The sequence below is a fragment of the Passer montanus genome, unplaced genomic scaffold (assembly GCF_014805655.1).
Source record: "Passer montanus isolate IOZ18808 unplaced genomic scaffold, ASM1480565v1 scaffold7, whole genome shotgun sequence".
NCBI lineage: Eukaryota > Metazoa > Chordata > Aves > Passeriformes > Passeridae > Passer > Passer montanus.
Window position 1 is genome coordinate 15,924,608 of NW_024372147.1, and position 20,920 is coordinate 15,945,527.

At 35.5% G+C, this 20,920-nt stretch overlaps 1 protein-coding gene across 2 annotated transcripts in view; it reads left to right on the forward strand.

Moving 5' to 3' along the window:
- SV2C (synaptic vesicle glycoprotein 2C) overlaps window positions 1–20,920 on the forward strand; it is a 113,533-nt gene that overhangs the window by 38,157 nt on the left and 54,456 nt on the right. For both annotated transcript variants that reach the window (XM_039729935.1, XM_039729934.1), the window contains exon 3: window positions 9,395–9,575. In XM_039729935.1, coding sequence (XP_039585869.1) covers window positions 9,395–9,575 — 181 coding nt within the window. The remainder of the gene's footprint in view (window positions 1–9,394; window positions 9,576–20,920) is intronic.

The window sequence follows — 20,920 nt, forward strand, 5'->3', positions numbered from 1 at the left end:
GGCAATTTAAAGCTTTAGTGAAATATATCTTTTGGCTTTGAAATTTAATTAATCCTAGCTCATTGCACAGTGCTATGCACTGTTCAGGCATACGCAGCATTTATAATCATACTGATTTTCAGGACTGCCGTGGAAGTGCCTTTCAAATTACAAAGTCACAGCAATTTCCACCATGACAGGGTCAATTCAGAGGTGGACAAAGATTGCAATGAATTTAGCATCTAAATCTGAGAGAAGAAAAATCCAGAGGAACCTCCACAGTTGCTGTGGGATAAAACACAAATTATGGGGGCTAGGACAGCTTAACTAGGTGTGTTTTATCCAAAGCTTGTCTGTTAGGATTTTCTTGCTAGTGCCAGAGGGAGTTGTTGGATCAAAGGAAAAGATAATGTGAAAATAGTATGCTCAATGATAGCACCTACGGAATCTGTCAACAGCTTCATGTCATCACCTGGGATTACCTGAGCTTATGTTAATGTCTGTGCTCTATATATTGCATATTGGTAGCTACCATCTTGTAAAATATTGTTCATATGGGAAGAAAAATACCATGTATTGGCGTTTTTTTGCAGTTCCACATTGTTAAATTTGAATGCTGATTGACTATTTGTGTTGGAAATAGCAAGGAAATAGTGCTTTAATCTTTTTTTGTATAATGCACTGTTGATTATCTATCCAAGTAATAGCTGTATGAAATAACAGTGTGCTGCCGTTGGCTGAAATAGTGACTATGGGTACCCAGTTTATTAATTATTCCAATGAAGAAATGGAATAACTGATCAAATATTTATTCTGATAAATCTGTTATGGAATAAATAAAAATTGTGCTAGCATCTGGTAGGAGATAATACTTTTTTTAAAGACTTAAGTTCTTGGCACGATAACATTTTAAAAGTAGAAGTGATGATGACAATGTAGTGCTGCCTTATCAGAAAATGCAGCTGTGCAGAATATTCCTCAGCCTAGCAAGTAATCTATTACCTGTCACAATCTCTGCAGCTACTGATCTTCTTCTATTAATTTATTAATTTATCTAATTTGGATATGAGGATAAGCAGAAACACTTATTCCTTTTGTCATTACAGTGTTTCAATTAAAATAATATCTGAGTAAACAAGAATTTGTGTTACTAATGAAATAAAAATCCAAAACTGAGTATTATTCCATTATTTTAAAAAAGTATCAGCACACCTGCTGGTGTAAATTTTAAATATATTATAAGGTGAATGTGACTATAAGAAAAGTGATTAGCATGCAGAAACATAGAGCAAGAATTTTTTTTTTTTTTTCAAAATGAGCTGATAGTTTAAATCAGTAAAATATATCACCTTGGTCTGCACTAAATATTTAAAATAAAACTAGTTTCATTAGCCCAAGGAGAGCAAATATGGAAGCAAAATCCTTCATGATGGAATTTAATTGAGCCTTATGCCACAAGCACTGCAGGTTGAAAATCTCACAACTGAGGTACAGGAAACTCATCAAAATTAAGCATATTAGGCATATAAATATAATATGAGGATACCAGAGGGAAAAAACCCCAAACCCTATTAATAACTGAATGAAATTTGTGTGAATGATTGTTGTGGTTCATTAATTTTCAATGGACAGTATTTCTTTTATAAGACTAGAAGAGTTTTGATCAAACATTTCCAGCAATCAGTTTTCATCTTTGTCATTTCCCTCAGGATGGATCTACTGGAGTAGATTCCTGAGACATGCAATTTGTGTTCCTGGGGAAAATAAAAAATGGTTTTGTTTTGGTTTGATTTTTTCTGGGGCTTGTTGTATTTTTTTGGCGAGTTTTTTGTTGGGTTTTTTGTTTTGTTTTTTTTTTTTTTTTTTTTTTTTTTTTTTTTTTTTTTGGGGCTTTTTTTTTGGGTTTTTTTTTTTTTTTTTTTTTTTTTTTTTTTTTTTTTTTTTTTTTTTTGTGTTGTTGTGTTTCTTTTTGTTTTATTTTGTTGCTTTTTTTTTACTTCATGGAGAGGATATAAAAGTTCTTACTTTTCCTTTCCATCCAAAAAAACAATATTCTTGGCTCATCTGTGACCTTTTGATCTTTGGAAGAGCAAGATGATCTCTTTGGATAGCCATACCACCAGGTGATTTTTACTTAAGTCTCATGTTAAATCAAGAAAAATAAATGGTAGGTATTTGTCAGTCTAAAGTTTTGGTGACATAAAATTATATATAGTCAAATTTTGTCTTGCATTGCATTCTTTCTGCTTTCTAAATATGTCAGAAGTCCTACCCACTTAGTTTCAGTTGTTTTTCAGCAATATTGGAGGCTTCCTATTGGCTTCTACATTTTTTTTGGGTTGTCTGAAAAATTTGGACTTCGTTCTTTTGAAAAGGAAAAAATATGCAAGAAACCACCAGTTTTGTGTTCTTTTTAATTTCTATTTAATGTTTTGTACTTTTTTAGGCTGTATATTTTGCTTTGTATTTGTGAAATTTCTCTTTAGAACTGTATTATAGGCTACCTCACAACAATTTTTTTTACTAAATCATTCACAAATTATAATAGTCTGTCATAATATTACAAACCTGTATTTTTTAATTGTTTGTGCTATTGATCTTTTTTCTCATTATCTTTAAGATCATAAACAGGTTTGCATGAAGAACTGTTGAGTTATTTGCTCTTTTCCTATATTTGCTGGTCAGCTGAGTATGATATTACTTTTCCTTGGTTTTACTTTGAGTTCCATTTTCTTGATTTTTCATTGCAGCTGTATTGCAGCTATTTCATTGCAACTGTATTGCAGCTCATCAGTATTGTTTGAGAACAGGATCATTTTGTGTCAACACTGGATAAAATAAATTTGATTTTTATTTATATGGAATTTCTGCGTTGGTATTTCACTGTCATCAGATGTTTGTGGGCATATTTGAAAGCGGTGCTTGGGTTTGGTGGGTTGTTATTTTTTAGGTTTTTTTCTTTGTTAGTTTGGGATTTTTTTCCTACTAATGGAGCAGACAGACTATTTCTTGTATAGTTTTAAATTGATTGCATTGAGCTATCAATTGTATGAGATGTATTTTTTGTATCTTGTACATTAGAGGATTTCTCTGAGTTGTTTTATTATGTAAATACTAAAGAAAGAGAATTCTACCAAAAACAAAAAAAATTTTTTTGGGTTGAAACAATATTTTTTTGTTTTTTGCCTTGATGAAAACACTGATGTTTCTGTATTGCTCAATGAATTTAAGAAGTGATGAGGCTGTATTTTCTTTTTCCAGTAGTCTCACTGGAATTTAGTCTTTTCTTTTTTCTTGAATTTATATCTTTCTTTAGTTATTATGGACATAAAATTGTCCTTTTTTACTGACTGTGAAGCATATCCAGAATATTTTTGTGAACTAAGCAGCTAAAAAATATGGAAAAGCAAAATGGTCTATCCTGCAAAGGCTTGTCACTTTGGAATCATTACTATTAGAGAACTAAGCACAGAGGTTACTCAGCTGCAAGTTTTCTTCTTGAAGGCCCAAGAATGACTGCAGTGTGATAGGTGCTGCAAAAACTTCTATATTCAGAATGGGGAGTTCAATATTCATTTTAAAATAGCTTTATATCTGTCATGTATGTAAACAGATAAACCCTATTACCCTGGTTTCTAAAAATAATTCCAATAATACAAGTGAACCTTAACTGTTTGTAAATGTATTTCAAGCCAAAGAGCAAAGAGCTTCAAAACAAGTGTGTAATTAAGCATCTGTGCTAAAGCATGTGAAATTTCATACAAAGCCTGTCTGCAGTTGTCTTGACAGGGAAGTCAGGAGGAGTGGATTAGTTTGAAAAGTCATAATAGAAAAAGAGCCTGATATGATGTGGCATTTTGGGGATTTACATACATTGCATATTATTATGTAAGGGAAGTAATTTAACATCTGAAATTAAGACACTAAATGTTTACTGTGAGAAACAGCTAGAGTTTAGATGAAGGAAATCCAAGGCCTGAGAAGTCTTGAACTTGCAAAGATTCATGCAAAAGTTCAGTTTTAGTTAATATTGTTCTATCTCACATGCTTACTGGAAAATAGTACCTATCAGCTTTTTCAGATGGCTGAACAATTTGTGGTTTACTTTAACCACTTAGATCCACACATTAAAATTTTACCATTCTGTGTATATAGAGCTTGCTGTTTCACCACTGCAAGAAAGATTTAGAGAAATGAAGAAATAGTTATTACAGAGAAATATTAGTTTGTGGCAGTTCTTTATGTAGGAATATTGCAGCCATGGTACATCTGAGGGGATGACTGGCATAATATTAAAAATAAAAAGTGAAGATTGAATATACTAAGTACATAGGTTTTAGACATACAAAGATAGGGGCTGTAGAAAATTTGAGGGTTTTTTGTCAGTTCTGGAGTTATTACAGATTTCTTATATATGTTGTTTAATGGATAAGGATTTGCCTTAATTACCTCTCATTGCAAACTCTTAATTAGAGGTTATGTGTGATGGTTGCTGTATAGGTTGCTACAATTTTCCGAGTCTTTTCCCACCAAGGAAACTATTAACAGATTACATTAATTAAATACAGGTTTGAAATATTATAATATTTAAACTCCAAATATACTGTATTATCAGGATTAAAACAAATATAAGTCCAGATATTCTCATTCTTATATTCATCGTGCTACTTATAGGCATTGCAGTACTTTACTATGAATTAATATATCCTAAACAATAGCATATGGGAAGATCCTAGTACAAGTAAATAAAACACTGATTACATTATAATTCTTACAAAAATTGTTTTGCTTCTTATGGAACTGCCTTAGTACCACATTTATAATTGCTCTTTCCAAAATATAAATGGTATTTTAATTTTATTTTAAAAGTTTTTTTATAACATGTATACTTTTTCTGGCTGTATGAAATGCATTCCTCATTCAGAAAAATTACCTAATCAACACAAAAGGAAACAAAAACTTCATGCTAGTTTTATAACTGATTTATATTAGGTATGCTAATGCAAAAAGTTAATCAGATAGTCCCATAGCCTCTGAATCTCTCTATTGCAACAAAGTCTGACTTTTCTTTCATTGCTGTATTTTTTGCTGACTAAATCACTTACAAGCTGATTTCTCAGAAGGTTTTGTCTATCATTTAGATACCAGGCTAATTACAACAGATATCAGCAAGTAATGAAGTTATGGCAGCACAAGGAGTAAAATACAGGTTAACTGAACTTAAGTGACTAGTTATGCATTTATTGTTATGTCATTGTTTAAATTGTCCATAACTAGCATTTGGATACAAAGGGAGTTCTTGGTCAGCTTCTTTATAAGGCTAAACTCTTTCTAGCAGTCTGAAAATGCTGTGTACACATCCCTTTAAAAATATCTAGACATCTGGTAGCCAAAGTGTGTGTATAGTGTAAAGCAATTCCATGCTAAGGTTCTCTTGTCTGAATAGGATTTAAGTTTGCATTATGTACATGTAAGATTTCTGCTGTGGAAAGAAAATACAGGTTTGTTAAAACTTGTCAAAAGAGCAATAAAAGAGATTATTTATTTTAGCATGTTTCTTTCCAGCTACCATCTGCCTCTTCTCAGTGCTTTTCCAAAAATTGACAGAATTTTAGGTTACATGTTACCTTCTGGGGAAAATCCAAGACATATGATACAGATATCATTCAAAGTCTTTATATTTTAAAATATGTTCTAAGACCAGACTGGATATCAAACCAGTGTGTTCCTTCCACTGTATTAGCTGGTTTCTTTAGATGCATGAGTGTGCACGAAGAAAAGCAGCCAGTCTTGTGGCTGGTAGTAGCTGTTCAAAAAGGGAGTACCACCCCTCAGCATCACATGCTAGGTTGACACCTATATACATATATAGATTGACCAACAGCATGGTATTTAATTTTTACATATACGAATTTATGCAAAATATCATGCATGAATTATGAACAATGTGAAAAAATTCAGTGTTATCCACAAGACATTTATGTTCTGACCAGTAGCATAACACATAATACACAAGAGCTACAAAGGTTAGAAAGGAAATGCTCATGATAATCTAATGACAATAAAATTATCCTCTTATCTCATTGGCTACTTACATTTGTTGGGTGGTTGTTCAGCTATTTTACATGGTTAGAGTTCTCCTTTGCCATTTGTCACTTTCGTGACTTATTGTGAATATTGCTGCATGGTAAAAGGATCTTAAGGAAAAATTTGGAAGTTGAGAGAAAGGGCACTTCCTTTACATGATGCAGGAGAGGTTTAAACTAAAGTTTACTAAACTAAAGAAGGGAGGGGAACTTCAATCTACCCCAATCCTATCATTTTGGTGCCAGTGCCAACAAGACAAACCCAGAATTTGGAGAATGTTCAGAATCCAGCAGACTTAAGGAAGTTAAGGAAGTTCTTCATGATGAAGAAACTGGGACAGATTGTACAGAGAAGCTGAGAATGTCCCTGGAAGTTTGCAAGGCCATAGTGAATGAGGGCCTGAGAAATCTGGTCTAACGAGGAGTGTCCCTGCCCATGGCAGGGAGGTTGGAAATAGATGGGCTTTAAGACCCCTTACAACCCAAACCGTTCTATGATTCTATTAATCTCTTATAATATAGAGAGACAGCAAACACAAAATAGAAGTAAGACATAAAATATACTGAAACATATATTGTTGGTAGCTGCAGTAGGTTCAGGATGGAAGGGTTACAGATCTTTGGTCAAGGAGAGGATTTGTGCAGAGACTACAAGGCAATTAGGAAAAAAAAAATTGGAAGTTAATATAATTGGAAAGAAAAAGATAATGCTGCAGCCCAGAGAGCAGCTTATTTATAGCAGTTTATTGACAGGATGAGAATATTATTTTTAGCAGCATCTTTCAAATGTTCTTTAGGAGAATTACATCAGTGTAAGAGTCCAAAACACAGTACAATGACCAAAGAATTTTTCATCTAAAAGAAAGGTTATTTTTTTAAACTCAAGGCTTGGAAACATTTCTTTCATTGTTCAAAGTGTTTGATATATTTGTGCATCACAAGGAATGTAAATTGGTAAAATTAGGATTATTTGCATAGAAATATTTCAGTTATCTCTATAAAGAAATAAAAGGCTATTTGATTTGTCTTCACTATTTCTTATATTAGAATGTTGATTGGGGAAATCCAATAATACTTATACAGAAAAGAATTAATGAATTTCACTGTAAGAAAAAAAAATTAAATTTTCTCCTTTTTGAAATCTGTCTGCTGGCAGTATAGCTATTTGACTATACTTGCTACATTCGTTCCACTTCTACTGACAAGCAAACAGCAGATCTGTTGGATGGAGTCTCCAAACTGCTTATGGGCAGAGATCCACCTGCAGCACTGTAAAATAACCTTGACTGCAGGAGAGCTCTTAAAGCAGTTGAATGAATATGCTAAATTACCCACCAATCTTTGTCTCTTTAGGATCAGAAAATAGCCTTGTGCGTTTACAGGAAAATCTCAAGTAGTGGAATAAAATTTCCGATCAGAATGAAAAAGCTATCCAATAAATGTCTTCTCCTAAACACCTTTATACCGAAAAAGAATATTGTAATATCTGTGTCCTTCCTGAGCTAAAGAAGATAAAGAAAGATGTCTTAGTTGTTCTGCAAATTCAGGATTTACCTATATTATCATCAGTATTCTTTGATGGAAGTCTAAGAACCCAGCAACATCTAGAAAATATCCATTGACAAAAGTTGTTTTTAGAAGACACTGAACTGTTGTTCTTATCAAGTTTGTTGCTTTAGCAATTCTCCTGTGATGAGCAGCATTGGATCTGTTATCTTATCCTGAGATTAGATGTAGCACTGAGAAATCTGGTTTAGTGGAAGATGCCCCTACTCATGGCAGGGGGTTGAAATTTAAGGTGGTCTTTGAGGTCCCCTCCAACCCAAACCACTTTATGATTCTGATTCTATAATCTTGCTGATATACAATATAAAACAATGCGTATCCTATTTTAAAAGCATCCTATTTTAAATTATGTCTCATAAGGAAATAGAAGTGGAAACTACTTGCACAGAATATGAGGGAGAACAGGGACAATTAAGGGTGTATAAGACCCTGCAGATGTCAGCACTTCACATGCTATCATCTGTAATTCCAAGAACAGAAATATTGATGAGTAAACTCTACACTGATATGTGTTTAACCAAGCCCAGGAATTTAAATAGGTTTTTTTCAGCTTCCTTTACCATCAAACTACCTGCTGCAGGGCAAAGGTGATTCTTTTGGAGGGTGGAATTTCACAGCAGTTAGAGTCCAGTAGAGATGCTGAAGAATTTGTCCATTCTTGAGACTAATCAAAACGAGACACATAATAAGGATTTCTAGTATTTTAATTACTTCTAGCACCTTTGTAAGTAATTCCTCCCCTGTCAAAGGTGGTAGCAATAAAACCTAACCTGGGAAGTTCAACAAGAAATTAGATGGAAAAAGAATTCCATGTATCAAACAAAATACAATATTAGTGATTCTGTCCAAAACTTGACAATTATTTTTTCCTTCTGACAGTCTGCTCAATATGTTGTACATATTTGTCAAATGTTCCACAGGGTGTTTGGAAAGGAAATTATGTACAATGTGCTACAATGTGAACAATCAAAATGTTACATATTTCAACTTATCTTTCTGTGAGAAAGTACATGTGGAAACACAATTTATGTTTAAAAAATATCACCCCAATATTATTTTTTGCTATGTCATTTTAATAAATGTAACTGTATCTGTTCAAAATATTTGGAGGGGGGAACATGACAAATAAACCCAAAACAACAAGTCAGGAACATTACAGTGCTTTTGCTTTGAAAGGACATTGACTTTTAAAATAAAGAAATACACTGATGTAGAAGGGAGAAAAAAAACAATCAAGATGGATGTCTTTGATTCTATAGATCTTAGGTGGAAAGTGTTTGTTTTATAATCAACTTTTTTTAGCACATATTACTCCCATGATCCCAGTGTTTAATCTCCTGCAGGACTGCTCATACTCTAGAGATGTTCAGACAAATTGTATCTGTAAGGGAAGTAATAATTTTTTGCAGTATTTAACATGAATTCATTTTAATTCTGAGGAAATAGTGGCATTTTCTCCTCCTGCTCAGACTTATTTGCCTGCATGTTTATTGTTTTAGCTAGATGCACCTTGTTTAATATTTATACTAAGCTTCAGTTTAATGTTTATATTAAGTGTGTCTGGTGTACTTATGAAAAAGACAGTAGGAAATTTGTTCTGTCTAGATACATTTGCAAAACTGTGCATATAATTTCTATTCAGTAAGAAAGGATAAAATTATCTGTATACTAATATTTTTGTAAATATAGAAGGTTAACTGATTTTGGTGTGGTCAATTATGTAGCTCATAAAATATCTCTTTTTGTATTTTTGTGTATTACAGGGAGTATTGTGTACCTTGGGATGATGGTGGGGGCGTTCTTCTGGGGAGGCTTGGCAGACAAGGTGGGAAGGAGACAATCACTCCTGATATGCATGTCTGTCAATGGATTCTTTGCCTTCCTTTCATCCTTTGTCCAGGGCTATGGCTTCTTCCTCTTCTGTCGCTTGTTTTCTGGATTTGGGTAAGCTCCTCTGGTTTTGCTAATTTTCACAATTCTGTGTGTTAATAAAACTTTTCTGTTTGCATAAGCACATTATTTAGTTTAGAAATACAGTCTGTGTCTGTGGTGAGAGAATTAAGCAAGGTAGCCACTACATTCCTAAATAGCTACCTGAAGGGGAAGAATAATTTTGGGGGAAAGATACAGACTGAAAACTGTGAGATTGAATTTGTTCTTATATTGCAAAGGATTTGTTTTGTGAACTTGATCAACTTGATTAGCTCTTTTATGCCTCAGCTTCTTTATGTACAGTATCTTTTTCAGTCAGCAAAATAACACTCTTCTCACAGGTGTACGCCAAGATTTTGATAATATTTGTAAAGTTTCTAATGTCTTTGTGTGCACAGTATTGTTTATAATACATGGCATCATTATAAATTTAAAACAGGATCCTAAATTGTGTCAAATGTTTTTTCTGAAATATTGGAATTTATGGACCTGTGTTTCCTTTACTTTTCATTTAGATAACTTCTCAGTGATTAGATTTATAAATCTAAACTTTTATGAGCAGAGAAGGAGTTAGACAAGTAAACTACTATGAGAAAACCTCTACCTTTACTGCACACTTGGATAAATAGACTGCTTGGTTTAGCACTCCTAGTCATTGCTTGATTCAGATTAAGACTCCTAATCACAATTCCAATTCAGACCACTATGTCTTTGGTATGCTGAATAGACAGGATTTGGTGAGAGCAAGACAGCTGTGCTGCAAAGTCACACACATGAACTCCATTTCTTCAATGGTTTTTTGCCTTTATGTTATGTAGTCATGGTTCAGCAGTGCAGTTGTGTGATATTTGTGTTTTGAGAAATCCTTTGAACTGGTCTGAAGTAGGCTAGGGCTCAACATGAATACAAAAAAGAAATTACCATAGTACTCAGTAGTTTTGAACTGATTTAGGAAAAGGAATGGAAGGACAAGAGCAGAGAGAAAAATGTGAGGAGTCATCTAGTTAGAAGAATCTCTTAGTCTGACACCAGACCTTCAGATATGACTTTATAAGACAACAAGGAGAAATGGCAATATCCTACTTCCTGAAAACCCCAAAATCCCATAGAAAAACAAAATTTAACAAATCCCTTATCATAAATCACCATCAGTTCCACGAGCTATGCTTTTTCACTCCATGCACAAACAGTACAAATCATGTTGCATGCCACTTTCACTCTTCCATGATCCTGCAAAGTCGAGAAGCTTGTTGTATTACTGCTTAGCCTGGCCAATTCCCTGGGGCAGGTTTGGACCCTTATGCTATAAAGGTTTGTTTTTTTGCAGACCTAAAATGGCTTTAACTGAAATTGTCCCTTTTGGGATATACTGCAAAATATGTATTTATTATGCCTCTTGAGAAACTTGCCTGCACCATTTCCTCCACACCTGTCCAGCAGCTTTTGCAGTAAGAGTCAGTGCCTGCAGTTTCCTTATGATATATATATATGTCCTTGATCGGCGACTGCATTCTCTTGTGTACCCAGCTTATGATTAATGATCCTTGAAGGAGCAGGTCCTTCATATTTTTATCCTACACTTTCCCCACTCTGTTCAAAGTCCCCCTACCTCATCTTTGAGAGCTATATGAACAGATCATAGATAATTTGTCACCATTTAAAAAACTATATTTTAAATGGAGTGTCCAAAACAAAACAAGCCCCGAACCAATCAAACAACAACAAAAAAGACAGCATGAGCTGCAGAGTTGTTCCTCATAGCAATTACTGCAGAGAGAGGTTCATGGCTGGTTCATATTTGCTGTTTTCTTCAAAGACTGGATTTTTCCCCTGAATAATCCTTTTCAGATTATATCAAGGCAGCAGTGTGAAAGCCATGAGGTTTCTAGAAATTGGTTTGTCAGATCCTCAAAATGAGGAAAATCCCATCTTGATGATGTTTCCCCTTTTCCAGTCAATGGGCACCTCACAAAATTGCCAGAATTTCTCAGATATGGATGATAGTGGCTTAGAAACATTGTCTTGCAATTCCATCAGAACCCACCAATGTATTTTATCAGGTCCCATTAGCCTGTGCACCTTCAGGCTACTTAGATGATCTTGAGCCTGATCTTCTCCTGCAGTGGAATTTTGTCATTCTTCCAGTTCCCCTGCCTTGCCACCTGCAGCTGATGTGAGCGGAGCTCTTTGAAATGAAGACTGGGAGGAAAAAAAAGTGGTTGAGTGCCTCAGCCTGCCTTCTCCATATCAAGGTAACCAGGTCTCTGGTTTCCTTTGGGAAAAGGAGAGTTTTCCCTAGGCTTCTCGATGACATTCCACTGTACCTGTTTTTGAGGGAGAATGCTTTGTTACAGTAATTTTGTGTGATTCAAATAGCCCAGCTATGGAATTAGAATGATTTTAAGGAAATAACTGAATTATTTCAGTTATTTCCTTAAAATACTTTTAAAGACAACATAGTACTGTTACTCAGACTGGAAGTTTTCTGAAGGGGCAGAGAATTATCTGGATAATTTATTTTAATTAAAGATCACTGAAATATTAAGAAGTACTCAAATTATACAAAATCACTTAGGTATACAGAATTTAAACTGCTCTGTTATCTTATAGATAATAAAAAAAAAGGTTAGGAAGGATGAAAAATAAAACCTGGATCTGACAGAAAATTTCATTTATTTAAAAAATACTATAAAATATATTTTCCCATAATCACTTGCAGTGAAAATGTGTTTATTAAAGTAAAATATTCAGGGAAAAAAATACCCCTTCAAATACTTCCCCCCCCCCATTTTTTACCTGAAAAAACTCTAAAACTAGTAAAACTTATGCAGGTAGAAAAAGATATTTTAAATGCAAACCAGTAAAATTAATACCAAGATACTGCTGCATAAAGAGTATTAAGACATACAAAATTCTGGAACATAAGCTTAAGCTAGACAAATAAATGAAGAAATGTTGGAAAGGCTGCAAAATAATTTCCTTTTCTAGAAAATAATATCAGAACCCTGATTCTTCCATTGATCAATTGAAAATCAAAACTCAAACGGAAATTGAATCCAAAAGCCTGATAAAGGTCTAGGAGGGTTTAGACATGGTTTCCTGCATAGTGAAAAGATCTAGAAAAGAAACTGTGAGTTGTATTCCTCATTAGCCATTGGGGGAAGGTACAAATATTTATCATCAAAAAGAACCTTGTTGTATCTGTCTGAAAACGTCAAAGGAAATTTTCTCTCGTACAAAGCATGACTCAAAACGCAGCTGTAAACCTGAATGAAGCTGCAGCCTATTTACCACTGTGAAATATTGTTCCCAGCTACATTGTTTTGTCCCATTTCTATAAAACATTAATCTAAACTATTAGTTTAATATTTTTGATACTTACAATTTTAGATGCATTTTTTAAAAGTACAACTAAATTTATAATAAAGTGATTAAAACTGCACTACACATTTGTCTTATCCCATTAAATTTCATTTTGTTGCTTTAAGATATACAAAGGCTATACAATCTGGGGGGAAAAAATCATGCTTATCCAGCCCAAATATTATTTCTGAAAAAAACCAAAGTTTTCATACAGTGAAAACTAGCCATAATAAATATCTTGAGGTGAACTACAATTTAGAAATTTTTCAGACAACTTGATATTTTTGCTTCTGGTGCAAAGTTATTCTTCCTTCTGAGCAAAATAAAAAATGTGAAATAAATGTGTCCTATTTTAAAACCACACAGTATTTCCAGACTGCAAAGATTTCTTTCAATTTGCCAGAATTGCCAATTTGGCCAAATTTCTTCTCAAAACCAACATAAATATAAGGAAATACAGGTTAGATGTTGTTAACTGATTTAAGTAAAAGCTGTTAAGAAGATTTTTCCCTGCCTGTTATCCCTTGTGAACGAGAGCCTTTCTCAAGATATATTAACATAATATTCTTTTTCCAGACTGCTTTAGAATATACTTCATTGAATCTGAGACTTACCTTCAGACAGTTTTCTTCATCCTTCCTTAGACAATCTCTAAACCTTCCTATAATAGTCCTTCTATATTACTGTGTTCTAGCACAGAGTGCTGGTGTCACTATGGTAGAACAAAATGTATAATTCAGATATCTTCTCAAATTCTTCAGTTTGCAGTGGGGAATCAAAAGTTAGAAAAAATCCAAAACTGTGAATGTAGTTTCTTGTAACTTGCAAGGGGTTGCCTGAGTTAGTCCACACACCCTGACTTTTACCAGCAGTTTTGTATTCTATGTCTAGTGGCAAAACCACTTAAGAGTTGCATATGCACCTCTTAGAGGCTATGACATGAAGGGTGTGCAGGCACGATATGTATACATAACAACTGCAAAAACGTTCCAACAGAGATGAAGACTATGTGGAAACAGGACAAGATTGTTGGCTTACACAAGCAGTTCCTTCAGGAACTTCAGATCTAGACCAACATCTAGCTTTTATAATTTTATGTCATCAGTATTTAGTATCATGTTGTATTTATCTTTTACTTCCTCATAGCCACTTGTTCCACTGCTTTTTCATGAAGAACCTTGTATTCTCTCACTCTCAAAATGTTGTAATCTTCTGCCTCTGATTCCTCTCCAGCATCCAGCTGTGTCCTTCCCAAGGCTATCAGTGTTTTTACACTGTGAGCTAATGAATAGTTCTGCAGGTGACTGGCTTCAAAGCTGATAAGCTATGCCAAAAGCGATATACACTTCTCAGTGAAGCCAAGTAAGAAGTTGGCAAGGTCTGAGCTTCACAAATTGCTTTGCTTCAGTCCTCGCAGCTTCAGATGTGGGTAAAAGTTGATGCAAGGTTCTCAGAGAGAAGGGGGTCTTCCCTAAACCTTCTCTTCCCTTCTCTTTCCTTCTGTAAGAGAAGACAGCATTCTTATGAGGAAAGAAGATTGCATAAAAGGGGAAAAAAAGAGGAAAAGACCAGACAGGGGTAAATAAAGAGAGACTACATGACAGAAAAAAATCAAAAGAAAAATTATAGAATTATTTAGGTTGGAAAGGATCTTTAAAGTCATTGGGGTCAACCATCAAACTAATACTGCCAAGTCCACCACTAAGCCTTATTCCTCAGCACCTCATCTATACATACTTTAAAACCTTCCAGGGATGGACATTCCACACTTCCCTGAGCAGCCTGTTAGAATGTTTTGCAAACCTTTCCATGAAGAAATTTTTCCTACTACGCCATTCCTATGGTACAGCTTGAGGCTATTTCCTCTCACTCCATGTTTCTTACTTGGAAAAGGAGGGACCTCTTTTCAGGTAGATGTAGGGAGTGATAATTTTTTTTTTTTATTTTCTCTAGTTGAAAGTCCCCCAGTTCCTTCAGCCACTCCTCTTAGGACTTTGTTCCAAATATTTTGCCAACTTTGTTGCCCTCTCTGAACATGTTCCAGCATCAAAATTACCTCCATGTAGTGGAACAAGACAGGCACCAGTAGTGAGCCCTACGGAATAGCACAGGCAACCAGCCACCAGCTGGAGGTAACTCCATTACCTGGTAACTCCATTAGCTACTTTCTGGGCCCAGCTAGCCTGACATTTTTTTTTACCCAGTGAACAGTGCAACTGTTCAAGTCATAGGCTGCCAATTTCTCCAGGGCAAAGCTTTGAGAGGTGTGTCAAAAGCTTTACTAAAGTCCAGTTGGGCAACGTCCACACTCTTTCTGTCATCCGCAAAGTGGGTGATCCTATAGTAGAAGGAGATCAAGTAGGATCTGTTTTTCACAAACCAGACCCGTAATGGCTTGGCCTCACCCCCTGGTCCTCCTGTATGTGCCATGTGGTGGTGCAGGCTCATCTGCTCCATGACCTTCCTGGACACCAGTCAGGCCTGTAGTTTCCTAGATCCTCCTTCTGACCCTCCTTGTAGATGGGCATGATATATCCCAAACTCCAGCAAACTGACACCTCCCCAGTTAGCCAGGACTGCTGATAAATGATGGAAAGTGGCTCAGTGAGCTCTTCCACCAGCACAGCTAGGACCCTTGAGTGGATCCTATCCAGACCCAAACATTTGAGCATGTCTAAGTGATATAGTGGGTCTCTGAACATTTCCCTTTGGATTATGTGGGCTTCATTTGGCTTCTTCTCTCTGTTTCACAGATCAGGAAGCTGGGTACCCTGGGGACAGCTGCTCTGAGTATTAAAAATTGAGATAAAGACACCAGTCTTTTCTTCATGCTTTGTCACTGTGTTTCCCCATTCATGTGAAAAAGACTGGGTACTCTCCTTAGCCCACCTTTGTTGTTAACATATTTATTGAGACTTTTTCTATCTTTTACAGCAGTAGATAGGTTAAGAACCAGTTGGGCTTTGGCTCTTCTGATTTTCTCCCTGCATGACCTCATGACATCCCTGTACTCTTCCTTAGTAGCCTGCCTAGTCTTTTATAGATCATAGGCTCTCTTGTTTTTTCTGGAGTTCATCCCTGTGTTCAGTCAGGCTGGTCTTCCCTGCTGGTCCAGCTTTCAGCATATGGTGACAGCATGGTCCTGCACTTCTAGGATTTCATTCCTGAAGAATGTCCAGTGTTCCTGGGCTCATTTGCCAACTACAACTGCCTCCGAAGGGACTTTCTCAACCAGGCTTCTAAACAGGCCCATGTCTGCCTCCACAAGTTCAAGGTACATGTTCTCCTTGCCAACCTCCCTTACTTCTCTGACAATGAAAAGCTCTGTCATTTTGTCATTGCAGTGTCCCACAGAGCCTTCAACCATCATATCCCATCACCCACCTGTCCTCCTCTGCTCACAAGCAACAGGTACAGTAGGGCACCCTACCTTGTTGACATCCTAACCAGCTCTGTCAGGGTATTATCATTCATACACTCCAGGAACCTCCTGGACTAGTTCCTCTCCACTCTGTTGCTTTTCCAGCAGACATCTGGTAGGTTGAAATCCCCCACAAGAACAATGGCCGGTGACTGTAAGAGTTCTCCCAGCTGCTTCTAGACTATTTCACCTGTCTTTTCTTCCTGTTTTGGTGGTCTATAGCAGACACTGACCATGGCATTTGTCTTTCAAGTAAAAACTTGGAGAATGAAAAAGAATAAGAAAATCTACAAAAGAAAGAATTAATTAGCAGTGATTTTGTGATTACCAATACTAGCATTTGTGAAAGCAATTTATCTGACATATCTGACAAATTCTTTGCTATTATATGCTGGAATGTAAATTAAAATTGATTTTTTAAATAGTTTTGGGTAAATACAGGGAATGTAATATTTATTTGTCAATTCATCTTTCATCAGAACTGACTACTGTAGAGTTCAGTAAATTATCATGTAAATCATTTTTTACAAGGACTCTCTTGCTATTAATAGCACACAGGCCACTTATGTACCTGTAAGAAAACTTCCTTATTATTCATAGTCCAAAGAAACACTTGTATTTAAAAATGGGTACAATGATCAACAAAGCTTAGTCTTTTGTGTGATGCAGTTTTCTAGATCTTTATCTGGCAGTTCTCAAGGAAAAGGTGGATGTGTTTGCTCACCATTAAATACTTTGCTGGTCTAATGGCAGTTCTGAAAGGAAAACAACAGAAATATTTTTCAATGAGACTTATGGTACTGGAGTAGAAAACTGTTAAGAAAACTGTTGTGTGCAATTGAGTGGAAGGACAAGGAGTGATGGGCTGTTTCTAAATCTCTGAACCTGTGTTTTGAGCAGTATCACTTTTTAACAAGTAGCAAATAACAAGGAGACAACTTGCAAATGCCGTCTCACACAGACACTATCTATTTTTAGTCTGGATGTTGTTCAAGTTTCAAAGAGAAGACAAAGTATTTCAGACAAACCTACCTTGTATATTTAGTATTCTGTAAGGGCTTTCTGTCCTAATTATCTCTATTCCTTTTATACTTTTGCATTTCAAGCCCTTTTGGCTAGTGAATCTGTAAATAAACAATAACATATCTGTAGCCAGAAGTTTCTGAATGCCTCACAGACGTGTTTTCATCCCAGCTGCTACACTATGCAGTTGCCAAAATCTGTTGTGACAAATCACAGCTCTGAAGGTAGATTAGCAGACATTTATCATCTTTGTTTGCAACAAAGAAAATGCAAATGTATCTTAGCTTATTGTCTGTTTCACTGAATCCCACACTCCTAAGGTGCACCCCTTAAATCTCCTTTTGGTTTCACCTTTCTCACAATTGCACAGAACAAACATGAACTGAGAGTGTACATAAATATGCATTCTCTCTTGCTCTGCCTGCTTCTGAGGGGGTTTATTACATAAGATGAAGAATAACTAAAAATATAATTATTTATCATCTTTTGATTGACATGTGGTATTCTTCCACATATAAACAGTACGTGCAGGAGGAAAAGGTTGGTGCTATTTTCTTAGTGTTGTTCTTGCATATATTCCTACATATTTAGAAAGAAAATCAAGGCTGAAGGCATGCATCCTTTTATTTCACATTAAAGGTCTGATTCTTATTGAGTGAGAGAATTTATTTCATGATTTTGGGCCAAACTCAATGAAGTTTTGTTTCCTGCTGGTATTAGATTGTGCCTCATTACTGAATGTATTATTCAGGAGACAGATATCACTCATGATCATCTTCTCAGAGGCTTAGATCTGTGGGGGTTTTAATCTTCTAAAAAAATGTTCAGAATCCACACAATTTATCTGTGAAGATATTAAAAAAAGTACTTAGTTTTTGTACATACTAACAAGACACAGATTTTGTGACCCCTAAGGAAGTAGTGCATGGACTTCTCTCTGTTATCTGTGGGTAACATGTTTACATCCACTCCTTTAGTTAGGATAACTGAAGAGATAACAGAAATTAATAAGAGATGAGTTATAAAAGCTTCAGCTTGTTTGAACAATTTGTGTTTAGGAAAGTTAAACTCCTTCCCATCTTTAGAATGAATGTTCTTCTCAAGTCAAACCCACAGTTTTCATGGGCTTTTCATCTGCTCAGGAAGACACATCAGAGCAGAATATAGTTTCACATATCAAATTATTTTCTACAAGTGACAATGAGCCATATAATTTACAAACACAGTAACAGTAAACAGCCCACTGTATCATACCAATTCATTGCCAGAAGAAGACTTCTGGCAATGGGAAGTCTTGTGGGAAAATAGCATTTCTTTTAAAACAAAAGATTAAGTCTTCATACTGAAAAATTAGTAGAAGTTCTGCTTTTAGTTTTATTTGAAATTCACTCCTGTGCATGCCATCATGCATTTGTCAAAATGTTGGTGGGTAACAACAAGGCAATTGCTTTCAAACTTATAATACAAAAATGTTGAGAATCAAATTTTATTCCTTTCCTGTAAATATGGAAGGGCTCGCCTGGAGGTACTGAATTATTAAGGATTTGTATGAGTGCAAGACGGGACCTAGCCAAAGTTTTACTTTTTAAAACTGTAACAATTATATTCTTCCTTGCAGCTGTTGCATGATTTATTGGTGTATTTTTTAGAAATATGAACTTTTGATAACTTAATTAATAAATAGCAGTAGTGGCTGAAGCATCTGAAAAATCCTGAAAAGAGTGTGATGGAAGAAGTTGGAGATACTCTGATCTTCTCTTGCCCTGGTCTTTGAGAGATGGTTTATGCTTCTGCTAGCATAAACTAGTTCAGTATACCAGATACCATATTAGTTCTATAATAGAAAATGCCTGTAGTACCAAGAACAAGTTAAAACTTCAGCAAGTCAGAAAGAAATTTCTTTGCTCCTTAGAAGAGTTCTCAAGGTCCAGTGAGTTTTTAAGGCAATTTCTCATTGTTGTTTGGTGTGAGTACAGTTGTAGCTGTTCCTACTGTCACTTGTTCTGCATTTAGGAGCAAGTTTTAGGGAATGGAGACATGGCTACTGCCACTTTGAGATGTTCTAACATTAAGAGAAAAAGAACAGTCTTCTGCAGGAGGATCCTTCCTCTCTATCTTCTGCCCTGCTCCTCCAGTTTTGCTGTTGATTAGCTTTTCTAGGATTTTCATAATCAATTTTTAGTCCTTGTAGTAGCTTTATGATACAGGAAGAGCTTCATAAGTACCAACATACTAAAATATTGTAGCAGTATCAGTCTGCACTTACATGAGGCCAGAAGGACGAATTTAACCAGCTGAGAAGCAAATTTTTCATTCACAGGTTTAAGGTGCAAAAAAGTACACAACTCACTTTACTATGCAGTCGCTATGAAACAATTGCCTACAAATCACCATAGCAGCAGTTTTCTGTACAATGGAAGTACATCTTCTATTTCTCCTTTAAACTATAGACAGGTTATTTTCACTGTTTAATCAATGCAAACACAGTATCTAGACTTTAAAGAATTTCTTAACCTGTTGATGTTCTCACTGAAAATGCTAAATAAACCAATCAGTTGGAACAGAACTGTGAGTTTTCAAAGCTGATTATTTTTTTCTGCTTATTTGCATGTCCTAAATAAACATTTTTATTTTCTGACTCCAGAATTCCTTTTACATGTATAAAATATCTATTTGCTAGCAAAGTTGCCTTGTTGACCTGGACAGGGCTTCTTCTGTAGCTTTGGAGAACATTTAGGATGTAGCATGTATGTCAACCCACCTGGATCAGTTTTAACTGCTAAAGCAGCATTTACCTATCATCCATGATATAGTTGGTTCATGATGACAGGTGGGAGATGCCTTTTTATCTACTTTTGATCAGGTTCTCTATATTTTGTGACATTAAGACAAGGTAGATTTTCTCAGCTTGAAACATCCACCCAAAAGATGCCATGAGCAATATATTAAATTAGGTCTTCTTGAAAGTGGACCCGTAACACCTACAACTCCTTATCAGCACTTTTCATCCTTGTCAGGAAAGAGGAATATCTTGGTTCTACTAATAAATTTTTGACCTTAGAAAAGAAACTCTAAGTAGAACCGTGAGTACTCTATTTGGATTACTGTGGGAGTGCAATTCAAAGCCATCTCTGCACCCTGGAAGGTTTACATCATAGCTGAAATCCTTTTATATTTATGGAACTGGAAACCACTGAATCCATAAAAGCACTGAGACAGCAGGGTTTCCCCATCACAGGAAAATGAGTTGTGGTTCTACCCTTGGCCATGCCCCCTCAATTTTTCCCCAACCCAGACTTCCAGGGGAAGCTCCAAGGACATTGCCCCTTGTTGCCTGTGACAGGGCAGTTTCCTAGTGAAGGTTTTCAGTATTTCCACCCATGAGAAGAAAGGGGATACACCTTGTTGGCTGTGGTTGTAACAGGAATTCGTAGAGGTGTAAACCTTTATACTACCAGAAGAGCATATAACACCTAGCAGGCTCAACTATGCAAAAGATTTGTTGTAAAGCTAAATATTGACCAGCAGTATTTCAGAGAAGACGAGACTT